At 51.3% G+C, this 24,230-nt stretch overlaps 12 protein-coding genes across 12 annotated transcripts; 7 read left to right on the top strand and 5 right to left on the bottom strand.

Moving 5' to 3' along the window:
* The first annotated feature begins 625 nt into the window (after positions 1 to 625).
* On the top strand, positions 626 to 5,006 carry AUEXF2481DRAFT_39592 (uncharacterized protein). Its single transcript, XM_013488760.1, has 4 exons — positions 626 to 3,922; positions 4,050 to 4,106; positions 4,156 to 4,407; positions 4,765 to 5,006. The coding sequence occupies exons 1-4, from the start codon at positions 828 to 830 to the stop codon at positions 4,898 to 4,900; spliced, it is 3,540 nt and encodes a 1,179-aa protein (XP_013344214.1). The 5' UTR covers positions 626 to 827; the 3' UTR covers positions 4,901 to 5,006.
* AUEXF2481DRAFT_39593 (uncharacterized protein) lies at positions 4,815 to 6,538 on the bottom strand. The gene has a single exon (XM_013488761.1). The coding sequence runs from the start codon at positions 6,482 to 6,484 to the stop codon at positions 5,294 to 5,296; it is 1,191 nt and encodes a 396-aa protein (XP_013344215.1). The 5' UTR covers positions 6,485 to 6,538; the 3' UTR covers positions 4,815 to 5,293.
* Positions 6,539 to 6,669: 131 nt separating this feature from the next.
* AUEXF2481DRAFT_685044 (uncharacterized protein) lies at positions 6,670 to 8,108 on the top strand. Its single transcript, XM_013488897.1, has 2 exons — positions 6,670 to 6,741; positions 6,943 to 8,108. The coding sequence occupies exon 2, from the start codon at positions 6,981 to 6,983 to the stop codon at positions 7,911 to 7,913; it is 933 nt and encodes a 310-aa protein (XP_013344351.1). The 5' UTR covers positions 6,670 to 6,741; positions 6,943 to 6,980; the 3' UTR covers positions 7,914 to 8,108.
* A 194-nt stretch (positions 8,109 to 8,302) lies between these two features.
* Positions 8,303 to 9,473, bottom strand: AUEXF2481DRAFT_4697 (uncharacterized protein; the record flags this gene model as incomplete). The annotated part of the gene is made up of 3 exons (XM_013488619.1): positions 8,303 to 9,053; positions 9,108 to 9,315; positions 9,368 to 9,473. 3 exons carry the CDS (start codon positions 9,471 to 9,473, stop codon positions 8,303 to 8,305), a joined length of 1,065 nt encoding a protein of 354 aa, XP_013344073.1.
* Positions 9,474 to 9,850: 377 nt separating this feature from the next.
* On the top strand, positions 9,851 to 10,872 carry AUEXF2481DRAFT_46902 (uncharacterized protein; the record flags this gene model as incomplete). The annotated part of the gene is made up of 3 exons (XM_013488795.1): positions 9,851 to 9,876; positions 9,933 to 10,191; positions 10,246 to 10,872. The coding sequence occupies 3 exons, from the start codon at positions 9,851 to 9,853 to the stop codon at positions 10,870 to 10,872; spliced, it is 912 nt and encodes a 303-aa protein (XP_013344249.1).
* Positions 10,873 to 11,071: 199 nt separating this feature from the next.
* Positions 11,072 to 13,199, bottom strand: AUEXF2481DRAFT_685066 (uncharacterized protein). Its single transcript, XM_013488898.1, has 3 exons — positions 13,043 to 13,199; positions 12,666 to 12,949; positions 11,072 to 12,614 (listed from the first exon to the last, which is right to left on the bottom strand). Exons 1-3 carry the CDS (start codon positions 13,107 to 13,109, stop codon positions 11,175 to 11,177), a joined length of 1,791 nt encoding a protein of 596 aa, XP_013344352.1. The 5' UTR covers positions 13,110 to 13,199; the 3' UTR covers positions 11,072 to 11,174.
* A 735-nt stretch (positions 13,200 to 13,934) lies between these two features.
* AUEXF2481DRAFT_29163 (uncharacterized protein) lies at positions 13,935 to 14,785 on the top strand (the record flags this gene model as incomplete). The annotated part of the gene is made up of 3 exons (XM_013488694.1): positions 13,935 to 14,241; positions 14,295 to 14,399; positions 14,451 to 14,785. 3 exons carry the CDS (start codon positions 13,935 to 13,937, stop codon positions 14,783 to 14,785), a joined length of 747 nt encoding a protein of 248 aa, XP_013344148.1.
* A 574-nt stretch (positions 14,786 to 15,359) lies between these two features.
* AUEXF2481DRAFT_29164 (uncharacterized protein) lies at positions 15,360 to 17,321 on the top strand (the record flags this gene model as incomplete). Its single annotated transcript, XM_013488695.1, has 3 exons — positions 15,360 to 15,449; positions 15,509 to 16,628; positions 16,684 to 17,321. 3 exons carry the CDS (start codon positions 15,360 to 15,362, stop codon positions 17,319 to 17,321), a joined length of 1,848 nt encoding a protein of 615 aa, XP_013344149.1.
* Positions 17,322 to 18,231: 910 nt separating this feature from the next.
* Positions 18,232 to 19,000, bottom strand: AUEXF2481DRAFT_29165 (uncharacterized protein; the record flags this gene model as incomplete). Its single annotated transcript, XM_013488696.1, has 2 exons — positions 18,232 to 18,908; positions 18,961 to 19,000. The coding sequence occupies 2 exons, from the start codon at positions 18,998 to 19,000 to the stop codon at positions 18,232 to 18,234; spliced, it is 717 nt and encodes a 238-aa protein (XP_013344150.1).
* A 95-nt stretch (positions 19,001 to 19,095) lies between these two features.
* On the top strand, positions 19,096 to 20,549 carry AUEXF2481DRAFT_39599 (uncharacterized protein). The gene is made up of 3 exons (XM_013488762.1): positions 19,096 to 19,278; positions 19,337 to 19,859; positions 19,916 to 20,549. Exons 1-3 carry the CDS (start codon positions 19,198 to 19,200, stop codon positions 20,083 to 20,085), a joined length of 774 nt encoding a protein of 257 aa, XP_013344216.1. The 5' UTR covers positions 19,096 to 19,197; the 3' UTR covers positions 20,086 to 20,549.
* On the top strand, positions 20,340 to 21,859 carry AUEXF2481DRAFT_4704 (uncharacterized protein; the record flags this gene model as incomplete). The annotated part of the gene is made up of 4 exons (XM_013488620.1): positions 20,340 to 20,549; positions 20,608 to 20,753; positions 20,808 to 20,935; positions 20,985 to 21,859. 4 exons carry the CDS (start codon positions 20,340 to 20,342, stop codon positions 21,857 to 21,859), a joined length of 1,359 nt encoding a protein of 452 aa, XP_013344074.1.
* A 265-nt stretch (positions 21,860 to 22,124) lies between these two features.
* Positions 22,125 to 23,906, bottom strand: AUEXF2481DRAFT_88547 (uncharacterized protein; the record flags this gene model as incomplete). The annotated part of the gene is made up of 2 exons (XM_013488847.1): positions 23,442 to 23,906; positions 22,125 to 23,264 (listed from the first exon to the last, which is right to left on the bottom strand). Exons 1-2 carry the CDS (start codon positions 23,535 to 23,537, stop codon positions 22,125 to 22,127), a joined length of 1,236 nt encoding a protein of 411 aa, XP_013344301.1. The 5' UTR covers positions 23,538 to 23,906.
* Between the last annotated feature and the right edge of the window lie 324 nt (positions 23,907 to 24,230).

Consider the following 24,230-nt stretch of genomic DNA (forward strand, 5'->3'; position numbering starts at 1 on the left):
CCAGCAGTCGGCCCCAAGTCCGTGTCTATAGCTTGAGCCTTGCCGAGTACAAGTTCTCGAGCCTGATTACCATTTCTCATCAGGAGCTGATGTAGAGAACAGAGGATTTGTGCACCAGAAGGTAGAGGTACAGACAGCAGCTCGAGCGTGACTTCGGGAAGCACCATGGCTTAATATTGAGGTTGGTGACGGTTCTCAGAGACTCTAGCGTTCGCTGTGTAGATTCAGTTACCGGAAGATGGTTGCGCTCCTGCGCTCACTCGATAATAATGGTATTTCATCATTGAATATAAGTCTACAAACGAGGTGGCAGCAGGATGGGAAAGACAGCCATATCCATCTTGCCCTGCATGATTAGGCGGACTTTGCATTATGCTGCAGTGGTCAGCCCTGATATTCTCGTTAGTAAAAGGAGGTAGGTACAGTAAGGAAACAACAAGGTATGCATCGCATCGAGTAATCAGACAATCAGCATTGAAGACGTAGCTAGTCGTTGCAGTGAGCGAGCCTCAGGTTTCGGATTCGGAAGGCTGGGCCGAACGGCGGAGCGGTCATCCAAAGCCTTGGCATTCAATCGCGAGTGCCGTTCAGTCAAGTGCGCAGCCAAGATACGGCGACGACCAAGGTCATCTTGTCGCCTGTCGCTTCCTCGCTTCAATCGTCGCCTCGCCGCTATCACCAACGACAACACTCTTCACTGTATTCCATCATCAAAGCCACCGTCACTTGCTTGTCAGCGCGCTACATCCATGGCCTTTCGCCTCGCTCTCTAGACTAGTGCCTGAGAATCCGAGCGATCGTTCAAACATCACTTCTGCGCGCCTGTCATGCCGCATGCCGTCGATGCATTCGAGCTCCAAGATCAGGCCGACGATGCCGAAATCGCGCGCCTTCTCAACGATGAGAACCCTGGCAACAACGATCTGAATTTCGACCGAGACCTGGAAGTGGGAGAAAAGGCTGACGATGCCATCGACTTCGAAGACATAAGCGACGATGACCTAGCCGAAGATGAAGACGATGTCAAGCCAAAGGTTGAAAGCTCGCCCGCCGACGGCCTTATCAACCAGCTTGAGCCGACAACTGAGCAAGACGAGAACCACGATGACCTATTTGGCTTCGAAGACGACCTGTTTGGCGACGACAACGACGACGATCAGGATGCCAGAGTTGGCGTGCCCCAGTTGGACGACCAGGCCCAAAAAGTCGATTCCAAACCATCCCTTCCAATCAGCCATGGTGGCCTCGCTTTACCATCAAAGTCAAACCTCGCTCTGCCAGGCTCTTACACATCCTTAGCTCTGCCGCAAATGTCGGATGACCTTATCGAAGACGAGCAAATGACGGATATGGACATCATTGAAGAGCAGGATGACGAAGAAGATGATGATTGGCTACGGCAGAAGGCCTTGTTCGCAGCTATGGAGCAAGAGAGAGTTGAGCGCAGCAGAAGAGGCGGATCATATGAACCACCTACTGCTCCGGAGACGGAAATGGAAGTCTTCTATTCTATATGGCCATCATACGATCCAGAGGAGCGCCCGCGTTTCACCGAGCTCTTCCCTCCCCGGCGTGGTATTTACGGCTGGAAGACTCCTGTCAAGCCTCCTAAGCCTGTCCAACCGACTAAGCTCAGTCTTGATCTTCAACATGACCAAGAGAAGAGTTTCAGACTCTTGGGCGCCGCCACCATGGGTAAGCAAGCGAGAGGAGGAGCTGCTGAACAACAGGGGGTCATCCGTGTCGAGGACACTTCTGCTAAACAAAAAGATACTGAAGACGTGGTTGATTTGGACGAGATTGATCCAAACGAGCGCGTTGGTGGTGTCTCATGGCATGACTTGACCGTTCTTTGCGAGGACTGGGACATGGAAAGTGGCGCATCTTCACCCGGTCACTACTCGCTTGTGGATAGCGGTGTCGACATGGGTCGGGACTCACGATCGCCTCCCGCAGCCAAGCGCAAGATACCTGGGTTCGACTTGGAAGAACCCACAGCCAAAAAGCTCAAGGTCGCTGGGTTTGACCTCAAGGCCGCTGTTGCCATTTCGCACACGTATCCATCACTGGACGAACCCGAAAGGGCGACCGCGTACATTGCCAAGCGAGTTACTCTCGATATGAACGATCCTGGACTCCTCTTAGATGAGAACGCGCCAGCCACCCAACCCAAGAGACTGCGTCATAACCCTGGCGATATGCGCCGAGAAACCAGGACCGCGATGGCGCGTGATATGACCAAGAGATATAACATATCCAACGACGAAGCCTACGAACTCCTGAAGGAGAACCACCAGCACAAAGTCCGCAGCACACTCGGTAGTATGGCTGTTGAGCATAGTCTGCCCGCGACCAAGCTGCAGTTCCCCTTCTACAGGGTCAGCCTCGACGACAAACAGAAGCGCGCATTCCACCGACCTCTTTTCACAGGCGAGAGACCCAACAAAACCATCACTTTCAGCAAGCCCAAGAGACTCAAGAGGAAGGAGATGCGTGGCAAGGACGTCTCGGCCCTTTTTGCAAAGTCAGAAGACTTGTCTATGGCCGACAACTCCAGTGCGCTGCTTCTCGAATACTCTGAAGAGCATCCCGTCATGCTCTCCAATTTCGGTATGGGTAATCGTCTGATCAACTATTACAGAAGAAAAGATGCCGAAGATTCTTCCAGACCGAAAGAGGAGATTGGCGAAACCCAAGTGCTCCTGCCTCAAGATCGCAGTCCATTCGCGAACTTTGGTCAGGTTGATCCTGGAGAAATTGTACCCACCATACACAACGGCCTCTACAGAGCACCAGTATTCCGCCACGAAGGCAAATCGAACGACTTCCTGGTCATCTGCAATGAAACGCACAAGAATGGCAAGAAGTATTTCATGCGCAACATAGAGAATCTGTATGCCGTCGGACAGCAGTTCCCCTCCGTGGAGGTTCCCGGGGAGCATTCCAGAAAGGTCACGGACGCTGCCAAACGTCGTCTTCGTGCAATTTCGTATCGCGTTTATAAGAAGAGCGCTGATCCTGCTATCAGAGGCCGACCTCTTACCAACGAAGTCGTCAAGGCTCATTTGCCTGGCAGCGATGTTGCCCAGAACCGTGGAAAGATGCGTGAGTTTATGCAATATGACAAGAACAACCAACTCTGGCATCTCAAGGCAGGTGATTCTGTTCCTGATTCAGAGACCCTTCGCGGGTGGATCAAGCCCGAAGACATCTGTGTTCTTGATTCGATGCAAGTGGGTGTGCAATACCTCAAAGACCTTGGTCTCAAGAAAGAGGACGATGACAATGAAGAAGATGATGCCAAAGAGGGCACGAACGTTGAGCTCAAACTCGCTCCATGGAACACCACGAAGAACTTCCTCAATGCCTGTCAAGGCAAGGCTATGTTACAATTGCATGGCGAAGGCGATCCATCGGGTAGAGGTGAAGCGTTCAGCTTCGTCAAGACTTCCATGAAGGGTGGTTTCAGAGCGCAAGGCGAGAGTATTGAAGAGAGACTTGATGCCAAGCGACTTAAAGAGAACGGAGGACACAGCTACAACGTAGCCAAGCAACAAAGAGCCTACGACGAATCCATCCGTCGCATCTGGAGATCCCAGCATGAGAGTCTCTCATCACGTATGGAAAATTCTGAGGGCGAAGCTGATGTGGACGACGAGCCTGAGGCGGGGCAAAGCTTCCGAGCCGGGACACCTCGATCTTCTATCGGAACGTCTGCGTATGGAAACAACAGACGGGACGATGAGTCTGCAAGTCAGTTCAGTCGCAATAGTATGAGCCAGAACAACAACTTCATGGTGATCAAGAGGACTGTGCGCGACAAGTATGGCCACTCGGAAGAGCAGACAGAGACAATCACCAATCCCAGGGTCATCGCAGCATACAAGAAGCGTAAGCTGCTGGCACGAAGCCAAGCAATCGAGTACGTTTCTGTCCAAGTCTGCAAGGGATTTCGGGGAGTTTGTTCTGCCCATTCCACGAAAAGTCCCTGCAGCAAATTCCCAGAGTGCTTAAGTATAGCTTGGACGTACGCTGACATATATGCACAGCATCATGAACACCAAGGCAACCGGCGACCAAGACTTCGATGCGCTTCAAAAACAACTGTATCGTGTCCCATTCATATTGATGTCACACTCGCTAACGAATACATAGTATGCAAGCAGAAATAGAACGCTTGGAACGTAATATGGGACGTAGACAGGCTCGCGAACGCGCTAAAGGTATAGGAAGCGCCGCGTCGCCTTCTGCCGCGGCGTCTCCTGGCGGCGATGGTGCCGATGGCGGTGAAGCTGCAACTCCGGCACCGACTGGCAAAGGCAAGGGCCGCTCGAAGAAGAACACCGAGGGCACAGCCCGAAAGTGTGCCAACTGTGGTCAAGTGGGCCACATCAAAACCAACAAAAAGTCAGCAAGTGATTTCTTTTGCTCCGCATCCTGCAAGAAAGACTCGACAAAGAAAAAGTCCTCGTCTGCAACGACTGTCCAGGTAAACGGTCAAAGGGGCAGGAAGAGAAAGCAAATAAGCAATGATTCTACTTCCGCTCCGCAGGCGAACGACTGGCTTTTTGTCGACTCGGCTCATCAGTTCTGAGAGTCATCCTGAATCTCGACTTCAACACGAGAGATTCAACAGCCGTCAAGTTTTTCATCCTGCACCTGTTCACAATTTTTCTTTTGCTTTCTCAAATACCTCCTACTCTCATGTTATGAGACGAAGGATGCACATTCACGAAACGACATTGCTGACAATCAACACTCAAGGCTCTGCCCGATGCTCAACGGTACGATGAAGCAAGAAGACATGGCTGTAACAGGATTCGGCGGCGGCCCTGGGCCAGGCGCTGCTGGTGCTGGACCGGGAGGTGGAACCTCATCTTTCGGTGCTATGCCAGCCTAGTGGGCACAACGCATGGCCAAGTTTTCCTAATGGATGAAGCACAGTACGCAAGGTGATTAAAAATTCACAGATGACGGACGATGGAGCGAAGGCTATAATTCCCCCGAGACGAAAATAATACAAAACAAGTCATTGTCATTCCGTCTTGCCTACTTGAAAGTGTGATGTAGTATAAAACATTTCTTCACACGATGAGAGTCGGAACATGTTCATCTGACCTCTCGATGGGTTTGATGGCCCCGAGAACGAATAATGACGTCTGTAAAGACACATATACCCAATATGGAAAAAAGAGAAACCCGTCCGGAGCGCCATGCAATGCAAACAAACCCAGGTATAAAAGCCCCTATCCATCAACAAAAACTTTTCCTTCTTTTATGGGGGATTCATTGTTTATGCTGCAATGGCAGTCTTGGACTCTTCCTTTTGCTTCTTGAGGGCAGCTTTCCTGGCAGCCTTTTCGGCATTGTCGCTCTTTGACTTTTTGGCCTTGGTCTCCTCATCAGCAGCATCCAGACTCTTTCTCTTCTTTTGCAAAGTTGCATCTTCGGCTTCTGCTGTGTTGACGGCGCCGGCCTCGAGCAGGGCACGCTTTCTCTTCTTCTTGTCCTTGACGACGGGCTCGGGCAGTTTGTCGAGCACATCGGCCTCGTCTTCCCAAAGCTCGTCTGCGAGCCAGATGGGCAGGGCAGCGGTGTTGGGGCCCTTGATGTGGAGGGAGCGGATGTTTCTCCAGCCCTTGGGAATGTACTTTTCGGTCAGGCTGGAGACGACGGCGTCGATGTTTGCGGCGACTTGGTCGGCGGTCATGCTGCTCTTGCCGACTCTGATGCTGACGTTTGTGCTGGGGGCGAGGTGGACGAGGGCGGCTCCGACGGCGCGCTCGATCTCGTGGGCTAGGGCCTCGGAGGTGATGTCTGAGCGCTTGAGCTTGTCACCACCTTCGGAGAGCTTTGCGCGCTTGTTGCCGGCTTCGTCGCGGGCGTTCTCGGGCTTGCCTTGCATGGCTACGGGGATGGGGCGCTTGGCTCCGGTGCCGTAGAAGACCTTGCCAAGGAGAGCGGGCAGGCGAGTGATGATACGGTCGTCGGCGAGGAAGATGTCGTACTCGGCGAAGAGTTGGCGGCGGGCCTCGTAGGTCTTGTACTTTGCCTTGAGCTTCTCGGTACCGAGGACACGGGTGATGCGGGAGGAGAGCTGGGCGGGGAAGCGGTCGCTGGCGATCAGGTCCTTGTACTTGCGCTGAGGGTCGGCGGTGATCAAGCAGATGCGCAGAGAGGGCGAGGCGGCCGACTGGAGAGGGAAGGGAACGATGATCTTGCCGGGCTTCATCTTGCGCTGGTCGGCGATGTGCTTCTTGGTGGTGACGTTGAGCCAGACGGTGGTCGAGGTCTCGTCGCTGTCCTCTTCCTCATCGGCATCCTCGAGCAGGTTGGCCTTGCCGCCATTGTCCTTGTGTGCCACAGAGTCGCCGGAAATCTTCTTGAGCAGAGCGGTCGATGCGCGGAGTGTCTGAGAAGGGTCCAATTGGTAGGGCGAGCCGGACTCGACCTTTGTCGTCAATGATTTGCTGTCTCCTGCCATTTTGAAATTGCTAAATCTGATACGAGTGGAAAAAGTTGTATATCTTAAGTCTCTACAACCGCGACAAAAAATGTGCTTGACCAAACCAAAAATTCCGGCGAGACCTGGGGTTGGTCGGGCAATCGGAGCTTGGCACTCTCCCGCACACTCGAGCTTGTGACTACAAAAGCTCTTCCATCTCGACAGCTTCTGCAAAGAACCCACGCATCATGGGCTGAACAACACGAGACTTGTTTTTGTCTCTCAATTCTCCAAAGGTACGTTACATCTATCGCTTCATCTGCCCACGCCCGCTTTAAGGATTAAACAACATCTTTTCAATCAATCTGTCAATCCCCTGAGACTACGGTCATTGACGACAGAAAAATGCTATGCTCTTTATGAATACGCTCACTCAACCTCACCTCTTCACATTCACACCAAATTGTTTGCAACACACGCTGACTATTGTTGTAAAGCCTTGACGAAAGTCTCGGTATAATCTAGCCTCCTCAACATGGCCGCTCCATCAGTGAACGAGCCCTTTCCGGTCTTCCTGGTCGGAGGCCGCTACACGCTCTACGACGTTAATACCGTCAGCCATGCGCGCCGTGTACACAACATCACCGGTGTGTTGATTGGTGGCCTTCCTCAAGCACCCCAACAGAACGTCTTCCTGGGTATTCCTCTAGAGCTCATGCCCGAAGAAGCACGACTGTTGGTAGAGAAGGGTGTCGCATACGTTGTCGACGATGCCGCTGCCCACAAGCAAGCTTTCGTAGACCACAACCTGAGTAAAGAGGAAAAGGAAAAATTTCTACGCAGCTTGAAAAAGCAAGGCAGTGACGCGACGAGAATGCAGAGCAAAAGTGCCGATGACAGAAAGATTGCCGCCTTGAAAAAGATTGCCGCAAAGAATGCTGTCGTTGCTGCTAAGCTACAACAAGAGCGCGAGTCTGCTGCTGCTTCTGGTAACAATATTGCCGGGGATGATGACAGTGAATCGCTCTTTTCCGGCCCTGCCCCTTCTGTCGCTCCTTCCGAGTCTTCTGTCGCGTCGTCTTCAGCTTCAACCATGAAGATCACGCCTACCACATCACATCCTCCCCTCACATCCTCGTCACCCTCACAGCCCCTCCCTCTCCCCGAGGTCCCTGCCTCATACCCTCTATTCAAACACCTCCACTCCAAAGGCTACTTCATGGCCCCAGGCATCAGGTTTGGTTGCAGGTACACTGCCTACCCTGGCGATCCACTTCGTTTCCACAGTCATTTCTTGTGCGACGGCATGAACTGGGATCAGGAGTTTGATCTCTTGACTTTGGTTGGTGGTGGCCGCTTGGGTACTGGTGTCAAGAAGGGCTTCCTCATTGGTGGCACTGAGGACAAGGAGAAGGCGGAGGGCGAGGATGATGTTAGAGCTTTCTGTATCGAGTGGGCGGGCATGTAATGTGTCTGTCGCTCATCACCAATACAATACTTTCCACCTCCGATTACGTCTTTGTTCACTGTGCTTTAACATTCTCGTCCTCTGAAAAGGTCTCCCCTTAACATGCGCTTGTCATTGGAACATGATCTCAGTGGTCACTTTGCATCTTGATTGGTTAGAAGAGCTCTCGTGAAATCAATAACATTGAGGTGGTCGTCGGGTATTGTTCAATATCAGAACACCTTTCATGTGCAATTAACCCTCATACTAGCAGCTCTAGTATCTTTAGAATGGAAAAATCCTCGACAATCCCGAATGGCCTTGCTCGACCGATTCCAAGTAAGGCTGAGAAAGAAAAGTGGAAAGAAAGATCATTAATCATAAACAAAAGAGTGAGAGGAGCTTCAGTCTCATGGCGCACGCTTTCTCAACACTCTACCAGCAGGTGGAGGTGTCGCGTTGGTACCAAAGGTAGCAGCAGCCGTAGTCTTCTTTCCCCTCTTGCTCCCTGTGAGTGAGGCCATTGCACTCTTGAATGTACCCTTCTTGGTTGTACCTGCGACAGGAGTAGGTGCTACCGAGGGTACTGGCAATGGCTTCTCCCTGATAGAGTTGTATTTGGTAGGCGAACTAGGCACAGGCAGCTTCTTAGAGGGCGAGGCCAGAGCCATGGCAGTATGTGGGCGACTTGGAGGGTTCGGTTTCGCGGGTGACTTGTGGACTATTGTGGTCTTTTCGCTACTGGTGCTTTCTGCTGAAGCATTGCTGGCGCGGAGGGCACGACGGGTGGAGGTGTTCGGCTGCGCGGCAGATGTGATTGCATCGAGAGTGGTAGATGTAGGCGCAGTGGCAGGTCTCTTAATCGTGCCCTTCTTTGTTGATTGGATTCCTTGGAGAGGCGCAGCACCGCGTGGCCTAGGAAGCGGTGGTGGTGACTTTGTTGTGGGAGATTTTAAAGGAGAGCGCGGGAGAGTGCGTGAATTGGGAGACTTGGGAGAGAGAATGGCGGTATTGAGAGGCTGAGGTCGTACAGAGCGCGCCAAATTGGGAGATGTGGGAATTCCAGTAGGGCCAGGACTTGGTTTACTGCGCTTCTTTGGGTTCGCAAGAGCTGCAGATGCTGGTTGAGTATTCTCCTTGTTGGCCATACTAGCTTCCTCGCTGCGCACAAATCAGTACTTGAGAAGAACAGCGGTGTCTCTCGGTAGATCTAACCTCTTGCGCTTCAAGCTTTTTGTCTTGATGGGACTGGGCAGACGCTGCTGAGTCTTCTTCTGGGCGTCAAGGTGTTTTTCCAGCAAGTCGCCCATGTTGGCTTTACGAAGATGGCGAGGAATGCGGTTGATGCGCATCTCCAAACGAGTGCGTAGACCTTGAGCTTGGAGAGTATATTGGGCGCGTAGTTTGCGAGCACGGTCGGCGACTGGCGACATGTTAGAAGACTATTCTGAGTACACATGATGTATGCGACACACCCTCAAGCTGTAGATTGTCCATCAGAGCTTGTTTCTGAGCCTCTGAAATATGGGCGACTCGTTCAGAGGCCATTGTCGCGTCGGGTGTCGCGACAAGACTCGTCATGTTGATGCCTGAGAGTGAGAGATGCAGCCTTGTGTGGATATGCGCGTATACTTAAGGCGTGTCTCGATGGTGGCTATGTGAACGGCTGTTTGTGTTTGAGAAATGGCAATGGTTTGATAGTTGATGGAAAGCGCGATGCGGAAAGCGCGATCAACAAACAGAGGACGGCGAGCGGCCTTGGCACGTCCACATGTCCAGCGTCATGCTCCGGCGACAGCTTCGAGCCCGACAGGCCATTAAGCGGCATCAACTTGTCCACCAGCTCCACCACACGCCATCTATCGCCGAACTTCTACACCAACTCCCTCTCCCTCTCTTATACATCGCTGCGAAGCATACTCACCCTCTCCATACCGACCACCTTTACGACCGCCAACATGGGTTTGGAGGCAACTATGATCGTGTAAGTCTAGCTCGTGCATCCACTGCATCGCCATTCGATTCTGATCTTCTACGCAGTGTCGACAATAGCGAGAGCAGCAGAAACGGCGACTATGTGCCAAGCAGATGGGATGCCCAAGCAGACGCCGCCAACTTGATCTTCCAATACAAGACACAAGCCAACCCCGAATCCTCAGTCGGCCTCATGACCATGGGCGGTAGCGGCCCCGAAGTCCTCACTACTCTCACCACAAACCCCGGCAAGGTCCTGGATGGTCTGCATCGCACAAAGATCCGTGGAGAGAGCCACCTTCACACCGCCATCATGATCGCCTCTGTACGTTATGCGCGGCTCACCATCATGCGCAGTACAAGACTAATCGCTGTTTAGCTCGCACTCAAGCACCGTCAGAACAAGAGCCAACGCCAACGCATCATCGTCCTCACCTGCTCGCCGCTAAACTCCGCCCAAGAATCTCAATCCTCTCTCGTCAAGCTGGCAAAGCGTATGAAGAAGAACAATGTCAGCATTGATATCGTCGCCTTTGGTGACCTCAGCGACGAAGTCACCTCTAAGCTGCAAGCCTTCAACGACGCCGTCAAGGGTGGTGACGGTTCATACCTCGAGATTGTTCAACCCGGCCCCAACCTCCTCTCGGACACTATCGTCGCATCACCAATCCTGGCTGGCGAGACCGGCGGCATGGGAGGTGCTTCGTCTGGTGCTGAGGGCGGCGCACCAGCATCTGGTGGCGGTGACTTCGAGTTTGGTGTTGACCCTTCCATGGACCCGGAATTGGCCCTGGCCCTGCGCATGAGTATGGAAGAGGAGACTGCCCGTCAGGCACGCGAGACAAAGACCACAGAAGGAGCCGATGGCAAAACACAGTTGGAGAGCGTACCAGAGACTTCAGAGAGCCAGCCTCTGCTCGATCAGAGTGGCCAGCCCAGCGGTAGCGGAGAGTCAAAGGACGACAAGAAGAAGGACGGCGATGATGACAAGATGGACACTGCATGAACACTGGGTTTGCTAGAAGCGCATGGAGATCAAGGAGTTCTAATGTCACACGACCACGGACGAGGTTTTGCTCGCCTCCGTTTCTGTACCAAAGCATTCTGAGAGTTGAATTATCAAGACGAATAAAGATAACATACACTCACTTTGAGCAACCCCCCGACCCTCTTTGACAGTCATGACGAGCCCAAGAACCGATACCAGCATGGATGAAGATACAAAATTAAACGCCAATCGTAAGTCATTAACCACAGCCCTACACTGCCACGTCTGATACCAGACAACGCAGACTTTCCACCATCTAATCACTCCTTCTCATAAACATAACCAACAATCTTCCTCCCAATCTTCTTTGGCGGCGGCAAAACCTCTCCATGCCCACATTCAGCACTTCTAACCACGTTTCTCCCCTTGACCTGTCCCAAAATTTCATCCAATTGTCCTTTGAACATTTCCTGTTGCTTTTCCATTTGCAGGGTAAAGGACTTTTTCAGTACTTGCATTTGTTTTTCCATCTTGGCTTCTAAGTGGGAGAAGTTTGAGGCTTGGGATGATGATGCTTGGGATGCTTGGGATGCTTGGGATGCTTGGGTTGATGAGAGTGTGTGGGTTTGTTGTAGTTGTGAGGTAAGGGCTTTTTGGGAAGAGGCTTGGGAGTCGAGGATGGTGTGGAGGGTTCTTTTTGTCGTCTTTTGGTCGTTCAGGAGACCTCGAAGAAGAGTCTTGTTGGCGTTCATGTCATTTTGTAGATGGAGAAGGATGTCTGTGGTTTCTGATACTGGCTGTGCTTGTGCGGCAGGTGTTGTTACTGTTGCTAAGCGGTCCGTTATTCCGCGGAGGATGGCTGTGGTTTGTGAAGCTTCTTTGTGCAGCTTCTGCAGTGTTTCTGTATTGGAGACTGGTTCAGGGCGGTCCATCATTGCACGAACAGCTTTTGTGTTTTGCAAGAGCTGTCTCTGCAGTTTTTGGAGTGTTTCTGCGTGAGGGTCTGATTCTGGCAAAGGACGGTTGTAGAGGTCTCGCAACAGTGTAGCGGTCTGCGATACTTCTTCTTGAAGCTCATGCAGTATTTCGTGGTTCGGACCTGGGGTGGGTGGTGGTTTTAGGTATAGCTCTTGCACCCGCGAACAGGTCTCTTCGATGACGGATTGCAGTGAATGCAAAGCAGCTGCTTGTTGGTGTCTGTACTGTACATCGCTAGCAGCGTTGTTCGCCGTGGCAGCTGCAGTTAGCTCGCGTAATACGATCTCATGGTCTTGCTGTCTACGGGCCAGTGAATCCATCTGCTGGGTCATACGCTCAAGAGTCGCAGACAGCTTCTGGAAGCCCTTCGCACTGGCCTGCTGGCCCTCAAGCAATGCATCGAGTTGCAAGGTAGATTGACTGACGGACTTCTGGATATGATCCGAAGCCAGATTCAGCTGGGCGAATTCCATATTGCTTACGCCGGGTGGTGTGAACGGGTCTTCGAGTCTCTCGAATCCTCCAAATACATGACCCTCGCTCAATGTCGGCATCAGAGGTGTCCGAGCTGACGCAGGACGTCTATGCGATGAAATCTGTTGCTGATGTGCGTTCTTGTCGTCTTTTCCATCGGTCTGGCGATATGACCATTTGTTCTTCAGATGGGCAAATTTGGGGTTGTCCCAAGCTTTGATCGGAGTACGGTCGCTCTTGAACGAGAAGAGGTTGGAGCTTTCGCGTAGAGTGTCAGGATACTCGGACTGCATCAGAATCCACCACTCCTGTGCAGTGTTGGCATCAGCAAAGCTCAGAAGGTATCGGGCTTTGTTGACCTGGAAAGGACTGATGAAAGAGCTCCGTCTGCGACCATACGCGAAAAAAGGGAGTGTTGGGCTTCCGATCAGCGAGTCTGAGGGCTCTTCCGAGCTGTCGCTGGCGATACTGCCTCGTGTCTTTCCGCCCGTCATATCAACATCGCCAGATGTCATGTTCGCATCGAAGCTGTCGTCTCGCATCTCTGGGGTCTTCGGAGCTTCGGGTACGGACTTGGTGATGTTGCGCGGATCCGATTCCATGGATGTATGGTGTAGCAAAGCCGAATAGCTCCAGTAGTTTGCTATCAACAGAAGGGAATGTTTTTAACGGGAACGTTCTTTGTTTGGCTGAATGATCCACAGTGCTGCAGGGGGGTTGTCAGGATGATGCTTACAAGGAGCTAGCCACGACAGACTGCGAATGATACACTGAGCCATTGTGGTAATGGCATAAGTAGCCATGGATTCGTTATAGACTGCCTACTTTCCTTGGTTTTGCTGTCTTCACGTCATACTCAATCTAATTGTTCAGCCCTCGTTTGAGGAAGCGGCTAGAGCTGTCATTTGTTGTTGTGTATTCTGGCCGTGGACGGGCCAACCGGACTCCAGCTTCCGTGTCAAGATGACACACAAAGGGTCCTTTCTACCCCGAGCCGCGTCTGACAGGAAGCTGAATGTGCAAAGTCCCAGACCTCATGGTCTGATGAACCTGAAGCCATGTTTGGCGGTGAGGGTCAGAGATCAGAACGAAGTTGGGACCTGTAGAATGTAGAAGAGGACGTTGAAACCGTTGTAGGAACGCGACTTGCGGGAGCCCGGGTCTGACGACACGTTCTGCTCTTTTGACAGCCGTGTCCACTCTTCGACATCCATTCGAGTGTCCTGCAAGAGCCTGCAAGAATATCTCGACGTTCGCGAGCCAACAATTCATGAATCATTCCAGAGATCGAGGTCTCTGCTCGAGACATGGTCGAATCCTTCGCGCTGGGCCGAGTCATACTAAGACTCCTTCATCTCTGCAGAGTTGGTGAAGGTCCGGCGCCTACAAATCCGCTGACCATCAACTTCTTCTCGATTCTCCCATAAGACTTATGGAATCATCGCAGAACCTCTTCAAACAACATGTACTATAACTCTGAGAGGCTGAGTCCGGTGTTCCTTGTCGTGAGTTATTTTCGGGAATATGTCGTACCATCAGTCTGGCTTCAGCCTCAGCCTTGATGGGTAGGCTGCAGTCGAGTGGGCGGCTATCTCGTGGGAGAAACACGAAACAACTTCTCCTTCACCATGTCGGAATCAAAGCCTGTAGTGTCCCGAATCTGGTTCAATTGGTGCATCCAGGCAACTGCGCCCCTTGTCGTGCTTCTGGTAATATATACCCTCTTCAATCTGCTTTCACTCTCACTTCTTGCTCTTACTACATGGAAAACTTCTTCAATCTTCCTTCTACCTTCCACCTTCCAACTTCCAGCTTCCAACCGCTACGCACAACCCAGAACATCACTCGCAATCATGAGTCTCATGTCTAAAGCACGCGGATTGGGCTTGGGTGTCATCATCTGGGCTCTTGCAGTTCCCATCTTTCTCTTCACCAGTAGGTGATACACGCGTCTTCACTTTGGTTGGCGATTTCTGACATGTGCATAGTCTTTCCTCTCGTGTCTGCCACCTCAACTGGACTCAAAGGAATCTATCTCCTCAAGTACAAGTGGAACTCGGAGGACGGCAGTTGGTTAAGACTTGGCTACTATGGTAAGTTGATTCTCATTCATGCTCATGTGCTTTAGCTAACATTCTCAAAAGGTTTGTGCATCGTCGGCGGCAAGCACAGCGGTGATCGTTGCTTAACCACTACTGGACGATCTGGCAAAGACCTTTACAAAGGCTTCGGCATCGACATCGATAATCGCAAAAGCTTCGACCTCCCTCTCAAGCTACAGCACGACGTCTTTACCGCTTTCATGACTGCCGGAGGCCTAGCGTGGTTCATCTCACTCATTCTCATCTCTCTTGTCATACTCAGAGGAAGCTCTGCCGGACGTCTCGTCCGCAACGCAGCAGAGGCCACCAGTCTTGCAGGCGCTACCCTGATGATCGCTAGTGCTTGGGCAACCAACTCTGCAGTCAAGGCACTGTAAATTGGAAGTGATAGATCAATGGAGGGCGGTACTTTGCTCTACGGTCTGCAGTGGGTGGCTTCTATCCTGGCTTTCTTCTTTGCCTACCTAGTCAGCTCAGTGGCAGACTCTGATGATGGCGGAAAGGCTTACCGCCTTGGTCGCGTTTGATACTCTCGAGTCCAATCTGGGAGAGCGACGTTTCATATCAGCAAGAGAGATATATTAAAAAATAATTGTCAGTTGACCAACGCAGGAGATTCTCGATTATACGTGCCAACATTGCGAACGATCAGTAAGTTGCTGGTGACCACTGCCATTGTCTTGTGAACCGACTGTGCCTTTCGTCATCCATTCTCTTGAAAAACCCATCCGCTCTCTATGCGCGTTCGTGCTTGGAAGCTCGCCAGATCTCCGCTATGATCTTGACCTCGATCAAGAGTGATGCAGAGGCACACAATGCTCAGATTAGTGGTAACAGATGAAGACAGGGTCAGGAAGTTAGCAACCCTTGCAACGGTCAGAGCTTGGACCACCGTAGCTACATACACGCGCCACCGAGTCATTCAACTACTCCCCTTACATCCAACCAACAATGGACTATACATTTGTCATAAATGGCGATCCGAACAATCGCAAAAGAAAGGCTCCTCAAGGTGCATGCGAGACTTGCAAAAAAAGAAAGGTACATCTAGCCTTTCTGATCCTTTTCATGCAATGATTGAAATGTTCGAGCAATGATAGAAACGATGCACACACGGCCTAGAATCAGAAAACCACCATGTTGATGCTCGGATTACCTCGAATACTCCGGGCAGGACGTACAAACCTGATACACCATCGGTCGCGGTGGACCATTCTACAAATTCCAATGACGAGCGACAACATAGCACGCGGCCTGTGGACCATCCATCCAATTCGAGATTCATAGGGGATCTGAATCCAGAGGCTAGTCTAGTAGCCGAACACGATCCTGGCAGTGGGAATCGCGATAGACACGATGTTGGTATTTGGGTGGGCGAGCCCAGACGCCATACCTTCAACGGCCAACACGACCATGACCGACGCGGCAGGCATTCTGTGGAGGCCAACACTCCAGAGAGAGTCGCGTTAGCCGATGACGAAGGCGAAGTTCCGCCATCCGCGTTAATGAACAGGCAAGACCAAGATGCTCTGATTGACATATACTTTGCGAGGTTGAACCCGTTGCTCCCAATAGTAGACGAGGCCACTTTCCGGAACACTGAGAGGAAGTCACAACCCGTGATCTACGCGATGTGTCTCGTTGCCTCTCGAGACTATAACGCAAAACGCTACTTGCGCTTCTTCGAGAGCTCTGAACTGCTTACAGCGAGAGCCTTCGGGTCGAGAACGTATGCGTTCCTACGGTTCTGCCTGTCGATGGGGCGAGAAAGGGACAAGATCATCTTGATACAGATTTTAGCGCTAATGTCTCTATACTCTGAGGGACCAGATGGGACAGTGGACGCGTCGATGCATCTAGCACAAGCGATACATCATGGTCAGACCATTGGATTGCATCTAGGACGGTCGAGCGGACACGGAGGTAGTCAGACGCGCTTGTTCTGGTGTTTATGGATATTATCAAATTTCAATGCTGGCTTGAATGGAAGACCGCGACTCATATTGGATCTGGACATTGGCCTCAAGCTGGACGAAGCATATGAGCTCTGTGGACCGGCAACCAGGATATTACTCGCGATTTCGCAGCTCCTCACTAAAATTATTGGGCTCTATCAGCCTACGGCTGCGCTAGAAATTGAGGGTATCGAAGAAGATTACGAGAGTTTCGAGAATATCTTGAACAGATGCGAAGCGTGGGATCTTGAGCCGAACGTCATCAGTAAGCAGCGTATGGTGCACATATGAGATAACGATCTTAACAATCATGTTTCTAGCATCCTTGGAGCTCTACTACCACGGTGTGGCGATCATATCGCATCGAGCTCGCGCTACCTCTCAACCATCACTTCCAACGCCCTCGAGCTTACGACAAGAATTGTCAGCACTCCAGATCGTTACGACTCTTCGCCACATTTCACCACAGAGTCTGGTATCGCTACCTCTGATTCCATATGGTATTTCTCTCGCCGTATCCACATTCTACAACCAGCTTCGAGGTGCTCGCAGCCAGATAAAACGTACAGCAGCTCGCGAGCATCTTGACCATTGCGTACAAGCACTCGAACAGCTGGGCGAATGGTCACAGCCAGCCAAGAACATGGCAATGCTAGGACGAAAAGCACTGAAGCAGACTGCAAGAGTGGCCGCCGTGAATGATTCGCCAGAGCTTCGGCGTGTATCTCGACCCTACGTTGGGCCTCCAGAATGGCGACCAGCCGGACCACAACAAACTCCGCATGAGCTGGCTAGTATGCAACAAGGCAATGCTTCCTCAGCATCGAATGGCCAACCGGCACAGCCCGACGGTTTGAGTGGCTTTGATATTGCATATGATGGGTTGATGGATATGGATGCTGTGTTTGGCGATTTCTTGAACATGAATCTGCCCGATTTCGGATTGCCATTCCAATGAAAGGCAGTGCTCTCCTTGAAGATACCTCACCAGTCGGAAAACATCGTACCTTATATCAGCTCAAGGACTGCCATACACTAAACTTTCTGGCTCTCCATGAGCATATCTACAAGTCTAGAAAGCACTGTGCATTGCAGCAGATTCTGTTCCATCGCAAAGGTGTTGCCGAGAGATCGAACCACATGGCCTTCACCATGAAAGACCAGGGTCACCAAATAACCCATCTATTCCGAGTCTCACATCGGCCCACAAAAGATGCTGTAACAATGCCAGATGCTTTTCCAAACTCTCATGTGCTTACTCGAGACTGGAACCCCCATCAGCCAAAACAAGTACAGGAGCAAAGTTCATCATGCTTCCTCACATGCACATGAAGCTTCAAAACAGTCAGCAATTTACACAACCCCTCAAATCAACTACAACTTTTCCGACAACAAAACATCGATGCCACCAACCCTTCAAAGCCACAAGCGCAGTAACTCACACCCGAATCTCGATGACGTCTAGCAAACACCGCAACGTACGCACAATGTCGTGCAATTTGCTCCTTGGAAATCGCAGGACTTTTGGGTTGGAGTTTACAAATAAAAGAGGCATCCATGGACTAATCTTGACATGTTTGACCGATCTCTAGATGGACTTCTGTTGTGATGCCGTTGAGTTTGCGGACTCTTGTCCAGAAGTTGCTGTTTGGATGGCATGTCTAGTAGTATCGCCAGTCGTAAAGTTTTCCGTTTGGGTCTTCTGGGTCATTGTCGATTAAACCTGTAGGGATGAAGACGAGAATGGCATAGTCGCCTCTTGTCAACTTTAACACATTAAGACCGAGATAGAACTAGAGAGAAATCAAATCAAATGGAAAAGTGCTTTTGTTCAAGTGTCAGCTAGTAGATATATAGCCACGATGAGGCTAGCCTCTTCTCCTGGGAGCAGCAGCAGGAGGAGGACCAGTCTTGATGACGTTGAGAAGATCCTTGAGACCTTCTGGCTGCACTGAGTGAGCAGTCACGACACCGGCAGCTTCGTCAACAACGTTCTTCGGATCAGCATCGCCAACCATGTCGATGTTTGATGCAAGCCATTGTTGGAAGGGAGCAGGTGCGAAGAAACCATCGGCGGTGAACCATTGCATAAAAGGGGCCGAGATTTCCTTGTCGACCGGAGGGATGGTTATGAGTGCGGAGGGGCTGTATGTGACGCTGAGCTTATATGTTGGATCGAACTTGTCTGCGCGAGTCGAGATGGAGATCTTGTTGCGTGTTAGCTTCAAGCGTAGTATCTGAAGAGGTGATTTCCGGCGACTGACCTTGCGACCTTTCCAGGCACCGACGTAAACCATGCCCTTCTCGACCTGCCAGATCCAGAATGTAAAGACACCATTCAGGAGGAAGTACAAGACAACAGCCACGGTGGTGAAAGCTTTTGTAGCTTCGAAGCCATATTTGTAGTCCAGAGCAAAGGTGGCAGCGGCAATGATGACAGCAGTGTATCCTAGACCAAGCTTGACGTCGGTGTACCAGTGTGTTTGACGGAACTTGAGACCGTTCAGATAGTTTTGGAGGGCATCGTCGGTCGTGTTCTTGCAGTCTGGAGCGGGGGTGAGTCTATGCTGGTAGCAAAAGTTGGACGTGTGTGTTACCAGAGACGTTATAGGGCGATATTCTAGACTCGTCAGCCATGTTGGACAGGTGTGTTTGGGCGTGATTTGTTTATTGACAAGGTCGCAAGACGATGGGTTTGAGGTGTCGGGTGAAAGTGAAGCGTGGCCGAAGCTCGACAATTGCGGAGGAGCTGCGGAGTGTCGGAGACCACGCCCTCTGCCCTCTGCCCTCTGCCAGCACAACTTGACCAACATCCGTCAAGCATGCCGCCCAACATGGCCGAGCCAGTGGTACAGACCATCTACAGGGATCCTGCCCTCTTCTACTGGATCCTGCTGCCTATCACCGTCGTCATGGTGAGTCTCCATCATCTGCCACCATCCTCTACAGCACCAAGCTAACACGTCCAATCAGGTCCTCACCGGTATCCTGCGACACTACCTCTCGACCCTCTTGCAGTCTGCGCCCAAGCAGCAAGCCATCAATCTTTTGCGCCAACAGCGTTCGCTCATGCGCGGTGTCAACCTCCGCAACAACTACCAGCAGCTGCCCCCGGCCTCCTTCGCTGCTCGCAAGGCATACATGATCCAAGCCTACAAGGACGGCACTTTCCTGGCCGAACCCGACATGCGCGGCCAGCCAAAGGCCAACCCCATGACGGATCCCGCTGCCATGGAGGGCATGATGGGCATGATGAAGGGCCAGGTCGCCATGATGGTCCCCCAGAGTCTGATCATGGGCTGGATCAATGCCTTCTTCTCGGGCTATGTCATTATGAAACTTCCCTTCCCCTTGACTCCTCAGTTCAAGTCCATGCTGCAGTCTGGTGTTGGAACCAGAGACCTTGATGTCCGATGGGTCTCGAGCTTGTCCTGGTACTTCTTGACCCTGTTCGGTCTGCAGCCCGTCTACAACTTCATCCTTGGCAGCAACAACGGTATGTCCCTCTACACATGCTCATCCAAGGTACAAAGGTACTGACAAAGTACACAGCGGCCAGTCAAGTCACACAACAGATGGCTCAGGCTCAGATGGGTGTTAACCCCATGGGTGGCCAAGATCCTGACAAGGACTTTTTGAACGAAGCAGAGAACCTCGAGGTGCTCGAGCATCACTGCCTTCTCGATGGCGTCGAGGATAGATTATTGTCAAGTGTAGTATAAATTTGTATCTAGAACATGCCAGGGCGCATCATAGATCTGGCCAACATCATCTCATCTACATCAATCTCTCCCTCTCACACAACGACTACATGCGGGTGAGATGGTCTGGCTTCTGATAATGCCAAGCTCTAGAAGATCATGTAATATGGTCTGATGATGAGAGTGCGGGGCAGAAAGGGTCCAGACAGAATGCTATGACGCGACTGCCTAAATGCTTTCGAACATTTGGAAACCTGCCTTGTCTCACAGCAATCATGTTCTCCTTCCGATCCAACTTCTTTTCCAACCTCCTGTCCGGCGGCTATGGATCAGCTCTCAAGCTTGATCTGCCTCCAGTCGAGTCGATCGACATTGAAGAAACGCCAGAGAAACGAGCGCGTACGCTCAAGCACCTGATCAAGGCCAACCACATCAACCACTCGATCATCTACCACCACCTCGAGTTCCACAACCACTCGCCTCATGTATAACTTCCTTTCTTTGTCCGCCTAATCCAAACAGTGCTGAGGTCATGTCCTCTAGATTCTGGGAACCGCCTACTTCCTCGGTGCCAACGTTGATCAACTGCTCGAAATCTATGAGAAAGAGTCAAAGGAACTCGAGCCCTGGGAAGATGCACCTTCGGAGATTGCGAGGCACGACTGGCGTGACTTTCTGGGAAAGAGAGAGTACGGACACCACACAACCATATGCAGTCATGGTAGCTGACGGAAGTACCACAGGTACCAGCGCGCGTGGGTAGATTTCTTCGAGGATCAGCTTGTCCAGTTTGGCTACGACTGGCGAGAGCTGCTTGACGACTTCTTGTACTCTGGAAAGCAGCCTCTGATCAATAACCTGATCGCCGGACGTAAGTTATCGTGCGAGCTTTAGAAGGAGCCGCTTTAACGTCCTTGCAGTCGCCCATCCTCTTATTCACCTCGGTTTCGCCCTTGAACTCGCTTCTCCCACTGTTGCCATTGAATCGCTGGCCTTGGTCGCAGCCTTCTACAACGATCAACACGTCTACCTGGACGACCCCTCATACACAAAGCCTTCGTCCTGGTCCTCACAGAACCCCTTCGACGTCATTCAGAAGGTGCACAATGACTCTCGTCTGGACTCGTTCTTCGAGAAGCCCGGAGAAGACAACTACAGTGCACTGACCGAGGACAAGGAGAAGGAAGCTGTTCTGCTCGAATATTGGAACAGCTGGACAATCACCGATCCCAAGTCTCAGTTCGAAGCCGCCCAACGTGCCGCCGTTGCATTACTGGTCGGCTCACCCGAGAAAGGTCAGAAGTTCGACTTCTTCCTCGTCCATATCCTCACCAGCTCTCACGCTGTGCGTGTTATTGCTCCGTTGATTCGACCCACGTATCACGTTCCGCTACTCAGGCAGTGGTGGCTGTTCTTGCTCACCGCGTATATCGCTCAACTTCGTCCGGCTGTCAACAGGGCTAAGATTTCGGACGTGGATCTTGCGGGAAGAGACTGGAAGTGGGTAGCCGATCGTGCCGTCAACAGTGAATGGGCCAAGGATGCTCACTTTGTCAAAGGTAACATGGTCAAATCTCTTGTCTACGTGAACCCTGCTGACCACCATCTCACCTTAGCATGTCGCTCGATACAAGAAGCTGCGAAAACATGGGGCGATGAAGACCAGTACTTCCTTAAGGCTGCTGTCAAGTTTTCTAGCGAATTCAATGGCTGGGGAGGCTTCAGTGCATTGTCTGAAGATGAGGCAGAAGCCACCGCTTCCAACATTGGCTTTGCTGCAAGGCACCGTGGTTGAGTTTGTCCATAACGTCATGTTCATGTTTGAAACCAAATTGTAACGAGGACCATCTGTCGTTTAGCATAATGTTCTATTCATACATTCATGAAACCGCAACGGCCGGTCCTCATCATACATTCTTCCTATTGTATTCGTCGTGACCGAGCTCCTTGGATTGGGAAAACATTCAATGCTGTGACGTACATTTGTATCAATTAGCTCTTCAAAGCTTTGTGTGATAATCTATTGCGATCTTGAAAGGACTATTAAAGTGGCATCAAATCTATGCGGTGCCATTACCGTTGGTAGCGGTACCATTGCTCTCTCCAGCGACCTTCTTCAAAGCAGCCATGACATCCTTGACCAAATCCTCACCCTCCTCGACACCACAGCTGATTCTGACCAAATCGTCAAACACACCAGCAGCCTCTCTCTGCTCCTTGGGAATACCCATATGTGTCATGCTAGCAGGAAGTTCCACCAAACTCTCCACACCACCAAGCGATTCCGCAAGGGTGAAGATCTTGGTAGCAGCGCAGAAGCGCTCAGCAGCTGCTTTGCCTCCGGCAATACGGAAAGACAGCATACCGCCGCCAAGACCATCTCTGTGCTGCTTGAGCGCAATCTTACGCTGAGGATGCGAGTCCAAGCCTGGATAGTTTACGGCACGGACGAGAGGGGAAGCGGCGAGAGCTTCGGCAACCATTTTGCCATTCTTGGAGGCTTCACGAGCGCGCAGATGCAGCGTCTTTACACCACGGTGAGCGAGCCAGCAGTCGAAAGCTCCAGGAACGGCACCGATGGCGTTTTGAAGGAAGCCGAGGCGTTCTTTGAGGTCGTCGCTGTTGAAGGCTGCGACACCCATGAGGACGTCACTGTGACCGTTGATGTACTTTGTCACGCTGTGGACTACAATGTCTGCGCCGTGAGAGAGGGGGTTTTGGATATAAGGGCTCATGAAGGTGTTGTCGACAACGACTAGGATGCCGTGCTTGTGGGCAATTTCTGCAACGGCGGAAATGTCGACAAGAGACAGAGTGGGGTTTGAGGGTGTCTCGATCCAGACCAATTTGGTCTCGGGCTTGATGAGTGCTTCGACGTCTAATTCGATGCTGGGGGTGAATGTGACGTGGACACCGTGGGCCTTTGCTACCTTGGTAAAGTAACGGTGGGTTCCGCCGTACACATCAGATACACTGACGACGTGAGAGCCAGTGGCCAGAGATTGGAGAATGATGGCTGTGGTTGCGGATCCGGAGCTGAAGGCCAGAGCGTACTTTGCCTTTTCCAGTGCTGCGATGCAGTTCTCAAAGTTGTCACGATTGGGGTTTGAGCTACGAGTGTACTCGTATGCGCCAACGGGTTGACCGACAGCAGTCTGAGCATATGTTGTTGAAAGAGAGATCTGATCACTTTCGTCAGTCTGAAATTCATTTTGATCATGCTTATAGATGCTTTCAAGCCCGCATCGAGAATGGTAAAAGGCGTCATCGTGTTCCTCCCATTCTCATCATGGGAAATGGTCACTGGTCCGGCATTCCTTGTAAAGGTTGATGATTTCCATGGCAGGCTTGAATCTATCTAGAAAGACATGACTTACAGATTCAATCACAGCACCAGTGACAGGGTCGTGCGGCGATCCGGCGTGCACGGCGAGAGTGCCAAAGCCGTGTTGTCCATGTTCCGAGGGCTGCATCTTGATGATCTAAAAAGTGTCGTAGATGTGTATTCCGAGATGGAAGAAAGGTGGCGAGAGAAAGAGAGGGTTGATATTGATAATAATATATCCTTCCAGGATTCTTCGTTATGTTGTCGAATCACGCAATCCTTCCACTTTGCGTAAGATAGTTCCGCCTTTCTTAGTCCGGAGAGATAGGGTGCTTTCTCGAAGAGAGTTGGATTTGTAAACAGAAAGAGAAATGTTTAGTTTCACAGAACTCGACACGACACGAATTCTTATGTTTAGTCAGGTACCAAGAGAATGGCGAAATTGTTCCTGCAGATTATCAATAAACTTTTTTTTCGAACAGGAGAAGAAAAATTTGGATTGGTTGGATTCTTTGAGCATAGATGCAATCCTTACAGGGCGCCCGTTCATGAAGACGCCCTGTTTGCTCGGCGTGTTCGGAGACTTCGGCGTATTCATCGTTATTCTGACAAGTCGAGACCAAAATCTGACAACTGGTAATTCAAACTTTTTTTGTATACGGCCCTTTTTACTTATGAGGTGTAGTAAGTCAAGTGGAGGAGATTGATGACGAGGGACACATGTCAGACTTGAAGATCATCAAGGTGGCTGTTCCTCGTCTTGAGATCTGCTATCAGTAAACGTTATCCGAAGAAAGCTCAATGGCTGAGTGATAACGGTAAGGAGGAGGCACCTCTCTGC

This window comes from Aureobasidium subglaciale (genome assembly GCF_000721755.1).
Source record: "Aureobasidium subglaciale EXF-2481 unplaced genomic scaffold scaffold_9, whole genome shotgun sequence".
NCBI classification, from domain to species: domain Eukaryota; kingdom Fungi; phylum Ascomycota; class Dothideomycetes; order Dothideales; family Saccotheciaceae; genus Aureobasidium; species Aureobasidium subglaciale.

Coding starts and splice junctions, on each gene's coding strand:
- AUEXF2481DRAFT_685066 (XM_013488898.1), bottom strand. CDS start 13,109: ATGGCTACTTATGCCATTACCACAATGGCTCAGTGTATCATTCGCAGT. Junction 12,950..13,042: donor TCTGTCGTGGCTAGCTCCTT/GTAAGCATCATC, acceptor TTCTGTTGATAG/CAAACTACTGGAGCTATTCG. Junction 12,615..12,665: donor CTTTCATCAGTCCTTTCCAG/GTCAACAAAGCC, acceptor AACACTGCACAG/GAGTGGTGGATTCTGATGCA.
- AUEXF2481DRAFT_39599 (XM_013488762.1), top strand. CDS start 19,198: ATGGCCGAGCCAGTGGTACAGACCATCTACAGGGATCCTGCCCTCTTC. Junction 19,279..19,336: donor TGCCTATCACCGTCGTCATG/GTGAGTCTCCAT, acceptor ACGTCCAATCAG/GTCCTCACCGGTATCCTGCG. Junction 19,860..19,915: donor CATCCTTGGCAGCAACAACG/GTATGTCCCTCT, acceptor CAAAGTACACAG/CGGCCAGTCAAGTCACACAA.
- AUEXF2481DRAFT_685044 (XM_013488897.1), top strand. CDS start 6,981: ATGGCCGCTCCATCAGTGAACGAGCCCTTTCCGGTCTTCCTGGTCGGA.
- AUEXF2481DRAFT_39592 (XM_013488760.1), top strand. CDS start 828: ATGCCGCATGCCGTCGATGCATTCGAGCTCCAAGATCAGGCCGACGAT. Junction 3,923..4,049: donor GCACGAAGCCAAGCAATCGA/GTACGTTTCTGT, acceptor ATATATGCACAG/CATCATGAACACCAAGGCAA. Junction 4,107..4,155: donor GATGCGCTTCAAAAACAACT/GTATCGTGTCCC, acceptor ACGAATACATAG/TATGCAAGCAGAAATAGAAC.
- AUEXF2481DRAFT_39593 (XM_013488761.1), bottom strand. CDS start 6,484: ATGGCAGGAGACAGCAAATCATTGACGACAAAGGTCGAGTCCGGCTCG.